General features: G+C 43.3%; 2 protein-coding genes across 2 annotated transcripts; one reads left to right on the forward strand and one right to left on the reverse strand.

Moving 5' to 3' along the window:
* Positions 1-89: 89 nt before the first annotated feature.
* glb1 (galactosidase, beta 1) lies at positions 90-6523 on the reverse strand. Its single transcript, XM_037471037.2, has 16 exons — positions 6293-6523; positions 5734-5903; positions 5323-5473; positions 4291-4351; positions 4116-4210; positions 3843-4023; positions 3449-3507; positions 3233-3354; positions 2926-2966; positions 2690-2802; positions 2470-2544; positions 2268-2357; positions 2044-2157; positions 1757-1888; positions 1297-1530; positions 90-992 (listed from the first exon to the last, which is right to left on the reverse strand). Exons 1-16 carry the CDS (start codon positions 6347-6349, stop codon positions 738-740), a joined length of 1950 nt encoding a protein of 649 aa, XP_037326934.2. The 5' UTR covers positions 6350-6523; the 3' UTR covers positions 90-737.
* Positions 6524-6951: 428 nt separating this feature from the next.
* On the forward strand, positions 6952-8969 carry ccdc86 (coiled-coil domain containing 86). Its single transcript, XM_037471038.2, has 4 exons — positions 6952-7555; positions 8038-8167; positions 8258-8332; positions 8786-8969. The coding sequence occupies exons 1-4, from the start codon at positions 7080-7082 to the stop codon at positions 8936-8938; spliced, it is 834 nt and encodes a 277-aa protein (XP_037326935.1). The 5' UTR covers positions 6952-7079; the 3' UTR covers positions 8939-8969.
* Positions 8970-9111: the final 142 nt, after the last annotated feature.

The raw sequence follows: 9111 nt of genomic DNA on the forward strand, positions 1-9111 counted from the left end.
AATTACCCATATAAAAGAGGACATTAAACATCTTTGGGAGATCATTATTTCATATTAAATAGTTTATTCTAGCCCTACTTAATATCTATTTACCCGTTAGACGGATTAAATTGGTCCCAGTTAAAATGTCAGGACAATTTATTACAGGTTACATTAGATTATTGGAATATAACTGCTCATATTTACAGGTCTAATGCTGTGGAGGATGCTTCATTGCAATCCCCTGCGCATTATCTCGTTTATCCATCTTTACTGCAAGGCATATCTTTCTCATGGTGACACATATATCCAATTAGCACATAGTCAAGTCAAGAGTATTAATGAAAAACACTTAAATTTATTCTAGGCATTAAATCAGACATGTAAAAGTAAAAATCAGACATGTTAATTTCAAAGCTAAATGTCAGCAGTCCCACAAAGCATCTGTGGTTGGACACAGTATTTCCCTGATAGATTTTTTTAACAAAACAACATAAAACACAGATACGTAGAAGATAGAGATGCCCACAGTTGAAGGCTACTGATATTATTTGTAGAAAAATGTTTCATAAAGACACATTCAATCACTGATGTTGTGATGCAAGTAAAACTTCCTTCACATATTACAGCTTTTAAAGAAAATCCATGTTGAAATACATCAAGCTCACACAAGTGCTGATTTGAGTTTGTACATGAGCAAATAGACCAGTGCAATATATATATATATTCATTTTGAGTTGTAGGGTGTACCCTTATGATTAAACCAAATCATCTTTACTGAAGAGCCTCCTTTGCCATTTTCCGTAAGACTGGACTGTTGCATTCAGGATGGGGGTGGCAGTAAACTCCACACTGCACGGCCCTAAGCTGCAGGGAGCCTCTTCCAGCTCCAGCACAGTCACATTGTTGGGTGCAGCTGTGCTGAGGATGTGGGCAGGTACAAAAAGTGTCACCTGAGGACCTCGGGTTGGCCAGTAACGGCCCAAGTTAAACCCGTTAATCCAAACCTGCCCCTGAAGAGAAAATGACAGGAACAGAGTTATTAGTCAACCGTATTTAGCGATGCATTTGCGCAATGCAGCTGTTGTGACATTACAAAACCCCAGCAACGCCTTTCAAACTGTCATCGATTTCATTTAACCAATGTTAAAGAATATCATGAAAAGATACCTATTAGTTCTTTTATTAATTTCTATTTACTTGTGTAAATTGTTATTGATAAAATATTTGAATAAATCTGGCCAATATTGTATACTTCAATATATTGAAGAAATTCTATGTATAACTAATTAATAGGAAAAAGCTTGGTAGACATGCCTTTCTCCATTTAGGCAGCTGGATGTAGGTGTCCTGGGGGAGGTCTGGGATGCCGTCAGGAATGATGAAGCTTCCCGCGTAGAAGGCCGGCAGGTAAAGAGCGAGAGGCTGAGGGGAGTCCGTTGGCTTCACTTCATCGAGAAGGCCCTGACGGACCGCGTCATCGATGCTGAGGCTGTACATGGTCCAACCAGTGAGCGTATCCTTCCCCAAAGTCAGGTTGGTCACCAGGCCCTGTGAAGTACAGAAGAAAGGAGGATTCACATGGACATTCCAATTTTGGAAACTGTTTTGAAGTTTTACTTTTACTACAGAACGCGTGAAATTCAAATACAAAACTGAAATTTTGTTGCAGTTAGATCTAATAAGCTTTTCTTAATTCTTTCAAAAACAGCTAAATTAAATCAGTAAAGCCACGTGACATGAAAATGTCAAAGCAAAAACGGAGCTGGAAATACACCTTGAAGTCGTTAATGTGACTTCCGTAGTTGATTCGGCCCATATTCTCCACCAGTATGTCCACCTGACTGCCAGCTTTCCCAGTCACGTTGATAGTTAGAGCTTTGTTCCTTTCAAGAATCCCCACAGCCACCTTGAGAGGAAATCAGCATGATAAAATCATCCGTTTGCCATTTTCATCTAGACATCACCTTCACATTTTTTATACCAGTGTGGATACTTATACCAGCGCAGCAGCGTTCGACTCATCCGGTTGATGAGCAACGAGAACAAAATGCCTTGACTCACCCCGCCCACTGACACGTACGCCCGGTCGTGGACGCCGTTCAGTGGAGACGACAGTGGAGTTGGTGTGTTGCAGTTCACAGGCAGAGAGGTCCTGTAGAGCACATAACCAAAGGCCTAAAAAAAAAAAAAAAACACGACAAATGTGTAACAGATGCATTTTACACAGAAAAGTAAAATGAATGTTGTTTTTTCACAAGATGAAAAAGAAAAGCGTGAAAGGATACCTGGTTGAGCTCAATGAAAGTCTGAGGATATTTGCTTTTGACGGGGCCGGATAAAGACAGTACTTCTAAAGCGTCGGAGAGCGCCTGGAGCTGTGGTGGCACAGGGAAGCGTTTTAGTAGTTATTCCTCAGGTTCTGAATCCTGCGACAAAACTAATATTTTATTGTCATGTTCATAGAAACAGTGTCCACTGCCTACATACCTTTTTCATCCCAACAGTCCCGAATGCGTACTTGGGGGTTGAGGGTGGTATTGGTCCCGCAGGTATCCTATGGTACTGTGGTGAAAAAATACACACAGTCTCCCAGATGACATATATATACACTCCACTGTACGTACATTAAAAAAAAAGCAGTATCACATATGACAACTCAATAATGCCATTAAATACTGAAGCAATGCTGAAAAGCCAAATGACTCACCAATTGGATCACTTCTCGAATAGCAAAGTACTTCTCGGTGAGGTCCCCGGCCTCTGTGAGCGGGGCGTCGTAGTCGTAGCTCGTGGGCTGCGCGCCGTACGGATCGTTGGCCCCTGAGATGCAGAGAAGGTACGCTAATCATTCCAAAAACACCAAAAGACCAAAGTGTCTTTGCTGTACTGGAGCTTGACGTGATCATGCCTTCTCATCAAACTAGTGTGTTTAAGTGCACTCACCATTCCAGTATCCAAAGTTTGTCCCTCCTATGAACATGTAACTGTGGGGAGATGAATTAAAGTGAAATACAGACAGCAGGAAAGCATCACTTTTATCTTCCAGAACAAGACATGAGCTCCTTGTCTTTTAGCCACTTCCTCTCTTGGGAAGAAAAAAAGTATTTCCGGATGTAAATTACGTAACTATTAATAGATGATTTATGTTACTGTCTACATATCCAAATGGTAGCCGTAGAGTCACCATCATAAGAATACATTTTGTGTGGTTGTCTATGCCATCCCCGTGTCATTAAATGTATGGACTCACAGGTTGACGTTGGCTCTCAGGGCGAGCATCTCGTTGAGGGACTTTGCCACCCTGGCAGACGGCACGACGGAATGAGCAGACCCCCAGTGGTCCAGCCAGCCGGTGTAAAACTCAGAGTTCACCTGTTCGCAGAGCGAGAAACCCCATGAGTGCCTGAGAGAAGGAGAGCAGTGGGGTTTTACAGTCTGCAACGTGTTTTAAGGGGGAAACGCTTGCCAAAGGTCCGTGAGGTTCGGCGTGTCTCTGCGCATCGAAGGCCGCTGTTACGTTGGTACCTGACGGGATTAGGACACACAAAGAGAAGCACATGAGTAGAGAAGCTGTTTGCGGGACTTTCTTATGACAAATCTAGCATATGACTATGAGTAAATGTGGAAGAAAAAAAAAAATAAAAGAGGAAAATTATTTAGGTACTGTGAACCGGTCAGTCAATTTTCTGGTCAATGTACCCCCATCTTTTAAGGACAACATGCATTATCAAACATGAATATTGTATTCATTCTTCCCATTTAAACATGCAATGAAAAAAAAAAAGAAAAAGAAACTTTAAACCAATAATCTATATTTTGGTAGTGAATTGCTTTGCACTGCCTAGACTCCCGATACCGACCTGGCCCAAAGTCGACAGTAGCGTAGAGACCCTGTATTGAGCCACACTTGAGGTACCCGAGCCCCGCTCCGTCCGTGGTAAAAAGCACCACCTCCTCGCCCAGGTGAGACCGGAACAGCTTCGTCAGGTGGCGCATGTAGTTGTAGTCACAGGCGAAATAGCTGCCATATTCATTCTCCACCTACCAGACACAGCCGAGGCAATTGGGAAATGTCATTTTTCCCCACGGAATCGTGTTTTCTGTAATGGAAAAGTATTGAAGGCAAGACTCACTTGTACAGTGATTATGGGACCACCGTTCTGGTAAAGAAAAGGCTTCATCATTGGCAGCAACTTCCCCATCCACCTATCTACTGCTGTGATGTAATCTGGCACAAAGCAAATTGTTACAGTGCTGTCCAGCAGCATGTAACCATGGCTATGCCTCAGCATTCCTCCCGTTCCTCACCTGTATCGGAGGACCGCAGCACAATGTTTTTCTTCTTGAGCAGCCAGGCAGGCAGCCCACCCTGGTTGACACAATATCAAAAAGCAGTATTGTCATAACTTGAACTTAATGTAAAAGAGGTGTAGAAGCGAAGCCAATGCTTTAAGCTACTGAGGAATTTTAACAGAAACACCCGCCGAGCCCCCAAAGGTTCCTACCCTATATAAGCTGACCCGCCAATCAGCGGCTCATGACCCGCCAATCAGCGGCTCATGACCCGCCAATCAGCGGCTCATGACCCGCCAATCAGCGGCTCATGACCCGCCAATCAGCGGCTCATGACCCGCCAATCAGCGGCTCATGACCCGCCAATCAGCAGCTCATGACCCGCCAATCAGCAGCTCATGACCCACAACATAAATCTGCTCTTACCAGGGGGTAATAGCAGCTACAAAGATCACCGGTACAGGTTTCCAGTTACAAATCGACAACATTTTTAAGACATTATGGACAATTGACTTGGCCTTTGGAAATTTATATATACATAGTAAGAATAGGAAACTGCAAAACATTCAAACCAAAACAGATATTTAATCCTGAAATCTTTGAGGTGGAAGGAAAATCAAACGGTCTATATGCCATACTCCAAACTAACATAAATTGAGGCAGGTCTTAATTACTCAACGTTGAGATGTTGATCACAAGTGCCTCAGTTTGGCAGCAGACGGCCCACTAAAACGTATATCACGTGATAGTTAGAACTACTTATTTATGACTGTTTAAGCAGCGGTTTAATGGATCAGCTGGTTGAGGTTGAGATGATTAACTTAATTATTTTGTATTGGGTAGTTCAGCCAATATATGCATCACGTGAGATATTGACTAGAGGGTTTGTGTGTATACTCTTGTTCTTAAAAGTTAGAAGTAGCTATACAGTAGAGGTAGGAGTTTGAAATAGCATAATGTGGACAGTGCAATTTATTCTGTATTTATTTTGTCTTCAAATGACTCCATCAGAAACTCAAAATGTGTTGACGGACAACCGGCCCTCACCATGTCCCACTCTGCACATATGTAGGGTCCAGGCCGAAGGATGACCAGCAAACCGATGTCTTGGGCAAGCTGAAGGAAATATTCCAGGTCCCTGTCGCCACTGAAATTGTACTGGCCCGGAAACTCCTCGTGGTAGTTCCAGGGAATGTACCTGCAACGGGAATAAAGCGTCAGTATTACCCAAACACCAATGCTGAACGGCCTCGCTTCACCACAGCAGCAACGAACATCATCAATCAACCTGTCGATTGACTTCAGCCAACAGTGATGTGCACACATTTCTCGCCGGTTTTGAATTGAGGGCATTTGTGTCCTTCCTTACTCCCTGGTTAAATGCTGCATTGACAGCCAACGACGAACCCAAAAGTTGGACTAACGCAAGCGGGTAGTGACACATGTCAGTAAACGTACGTCTGGATGGCGTTCAGTCCTGCCATGTACATCTTTAGCAGTCGGTCCTTCCAGTAGACCCGGGGGATCCGGCTGTAATGGATGCTTCCGGATACGTATCGAAACTCTTCACCATCTTTCCGAAAGCAGTCATTCTGGTAATCCACGCTGAAGGAACCAGGCCCCCCGAGCTGCAGGCCAAGACATCATCACTTGGTTTATATTGTGTCCCATTATGTAGTTAAAGTTTATTGTTTTTTTAAATGGTGCATGACACCTCAGCTGACTTTAGGTAGGCTGACCTCAATTTTTACAAGAAAATATGAGCCTGATTGAAGCCAAATTTATTGTTAACATGCCATTTGTACTATACAAAAGTATCAACTTTTCATCTCGTGTGTTTCAGTATCTTTAAAGAAAAGCAATGCATTTATAAAGTTCCAATCCTTTGTTTGGAAATTTGGTGGCAGGGCTTTAACCAAAACCAGAAATAATCATCAGTTTTGAGTGTTTTTTGCTCATGTGGCCGCAGAAGTCGCCAACAGGGTAACACAACTTTTAAAAACTCAGAGGTACTTACTGAATGTCCGAACAGCAGCAACAAGAGCAGCGCGCTTCCGGACCCGAGCAGAGTCATGCTGGATCCTCGCTGGAGGAACCTGTCTGGTTCACGATTTACACAGAATCAATGTGTCTTTTCGTGCATCGCTCTGTACCTGAACACGGCCAGTTACAGTTCTCACTTCCCCGAGAAGACTGCGCTGTTTTGAACTGTGTGGTAACATGATTTGCGGAAGTAAAAAGTCACGTGACGTGGAATCGTAGTGCTGTAGAGACGCTTTTTGATCAGCAGATGGGAGCAATGAGCTTCTTTTGGAGCAGGGTAGGGTGAAAACAAAGTCAAGAAATATTAGGTCGAAAAATGTCAAGAGATACAAAGTAAAAACGTATCAGGAGAAAAGATGTCATGGAGAAAAAGGTAAAATATAATTGGTCGAAAAATACCATAGAAATACCAAGTCTGGATATCTAAGGTCGAGAAATTTGGGAAAATAAGTAAAAAAATATTCAAATAATGTTTTGGAAAATATGTTATGGTGAAAGATATTATGGAAAAAATAGAGTCAAAACATATTAATTCTCAAGATGTTTTTAAAAACACACACACACATTTGAGGAAATGTTACACTAGCAATAGGAAGTTTGCAGTTCACACTCCAGACCAGCAAGGGGCGATGACGCGCTGCCGCCTTGTTTACCATCCGACACACAAGCGGAAGTTCAGCAAGTACACAACGCTCGCGGTAGGTACACGTGGGTAGACAAGTTTATACGAGTAATGTGGCGCATCCAACTTAATTAGAAACATGCCAAAGAGACAGACAGCCATGGTAGAAGAGAACACCGGTTCGGAAGTGGGACTCGAGGACAAGGAGGCCCAGGAACTACCACCCGAGACCATGCGGACCCGCAGCGGCCGCAAAGTGCGCCCTCCCGCCGCACTTCTGGACTCCGAAGTCCCGGTGAGGACCCCGATGCGGAGGACCAGGCGGTCCGTCCTCCAGGAGCTGCCCGCCGCAGAGACGAAAAACACGCAGGAGGCGGCGCCGAAACTCGAGAGTGTGGCCGAGGAGAAGCTCGGCACGTCGGTCGAACCGGAGTCCGGTGACGGTGCCTCGCCAGCGGCTCCGCCCGGGCCTGCGCCAGCAGAAACGGCACCCACGATTTCCGAGGCCCCGCCAAATAAGAAGCCCCGTTTGGTTTCAAGTGTAAAACCAACCGCGGCCATCCCTCTGGGAAAACCCAAATCCGGCAGAGTGTGGAAGAACCGCAACAAGCAGAGGTGAGGATAAAGTTAGTGTTAACGTGGAAGTACAAGAGTAACGTTACATTTCACCAAGCCGCTCACTGTCATCGAAGTCCTATTGTACTGTACTAATATGTATATATCCCTCTGTGTGTGGATGTATATAATGTCATGTGTAATATGTATGCATGCACATTTATAAACAATCACATCCGGGTCTTGTTGGATTTGGTATTATATTACTTAGTCATAATTGGGTCATTTTAAGTTACGTTATTGTAAAGCAGTTTTTTTTATTAAAATAACATTGGGCCACAGGGAAGGGTTGCCTTATTCCACCGAAGTAAAGGATTGTGGTTTCTAGAATCAAACACGTTTCCAACTTTTGACCATGAAATTGAATGAAGTTACATTCGTCACTCAAGCAACACACCAGCAGTCCCTTGTGTTACAGGCAAATGATTCCAGCCTTCAGTCTCTTCATCTATTAACCTGCTCCGTCGGATTTTGTCTTTCAGGTTCTCTGCGCTGCTAAGAGACAAACCGTTGTGCTCTTCATGGGACAAGAAGATGGCGGCCAAACGAGAGAAGGAGCTGGTGAAAAACTACACGTTACAGCTTAAAGAGCACAAAGTCAAACAGAAAGAGGTAGGATGAGGCCGTGTGGTGATTTAACCCTTGCAATGTTTAAGTGTTTTCCAGTCATTTCATATTATCGTCTGTTTCCTGCCTGAATAGGACAAGAGAAAAAGGAGAGAGGACACATTGAAACGTCGTGCAGAGAACGAACGCAAATCAGAGATTGTGCAAGTGGTATGTAGACTGTTGTTCACTAAAAGTTCTAGGAGACTTTGTCTAATATATATGAGGACAACGCAGGAAGTGTGGCACAGCTTAACACCATTCCACTCAGTATTTCAAAGTCTGCTCATGCAGTACACTCTATTGGGAGTGAATTGTATTAAAAATCTTAACAATCCATTTGGATTAAAGTTCCCAGGTGCTTATCTTACTGTTAAATATAGGGGTTTTGCTACAGCTTTTTTTGTGTGACAAGCTCAGAATATATCAGAAAAGAACATTAGCTGGGAACTTTTACTCCAAGACATTTGAATGACATATTTAGTTCAGTCTAAACCTGCTTCAGAATTTGATTTCTGCAATACAACCAAAACATAAGTAAAAGGGCAATAATTGACCGCCGACACACAATCTTTCTATTGGAGATTTGACGTGTGTCTTTCTCGTGTCTCTTTTGTATCACAGATCAATAACACAACAAAGATCAAGAGGATGAAGAAGAAACAACTGAGGAGAATTGAGAAGAGAGACACCCTGGCTCTGCTGCAGAAGTCTCAGAAGCAAAGTGTAAAAGTCAAAAGGCAAAAGGGTCCAAAGGTTGATAAAGAAGTGACCTAGAGACTGAAAAATAAAAATGCAACTGATTAGAGCGTGGCCTACATGTGTGTGTCGGAAATACAGAAATAACACGTGTATGGGAGTTAAGCTAAATTAAGTTTTGCTCAATTGGACGTTGACGTCAACCTTCTGTGGTCTTTCTGCCATTACAGCATCTTAATATGGATGTCTGT

The sequence above is a fragment of the Pungitius pungitius genome, chromosome 9 (assembly GCF_949316345.1).
Source record: "Pungitius pungitius chromosome 9, fPunPun2.1, whole genome shotgun sequence".
In the NCBI taxonomy this organism is placed as follows: domain Eukaryota; kingdom Metazoa; phylum Chordata; class Actinopteri; order Perciformes; family Gasterosteidae; genus Pungitius; species Pungitius pungitius.

What these genes read in the sequence shown, in the direction of transcription:
- glb1 (XM_037471037.2), bottom strand. Translation starts at nt 6,349, where the DNA reads ATGACTCTGCTCGGGTCCGGAAGCGCGCTGCTCTTGTTGCTGCTGTTC. An exon ending in TGCTGCTGTTCGGACATTCA is followed by an intron (nt 5,904 to 6,292) that starts GTAAGTACCTCT and finishes CTTGGCCTGCAG; the next exon opens with CTCGGGGGGCCTGGTTCCTT. An exon ending in GGACTGTTGGGATGAAAAAG is followed by an intron (nt 2,358 to 2,469) that starts GTATGTAGGCAG and finishes GTGCCACCACAG; the next exon opens with CTCCAGGCGCTCTCCGACGC.
- ccdc86 (XM_037471038.2), top strand. Translation starts at nt 7,080, where the DNA reads ATGCCAAAGAGACAGACAGCCATGGTAGAAGAGAACACCGGTTCGGAA. An exon ending in ACAAAGTCAAACAGAAAGAG is followed by an intron (nt 8,168 to 8,257) that starts GTAGGATGAGGC and finishes CTGCCTGAATAG; the next exon opens with GACAAGAGAAAAAGGAGAGA. An exon ending in AATCAGAGATTGTGCAAGTG is followed by an intron (nt 8,333 to 8,785) that starts GTATGTAGACTG and finishes TTTGTATCACAG; the next exon opens with ATCAATAACACAACAAAGAT.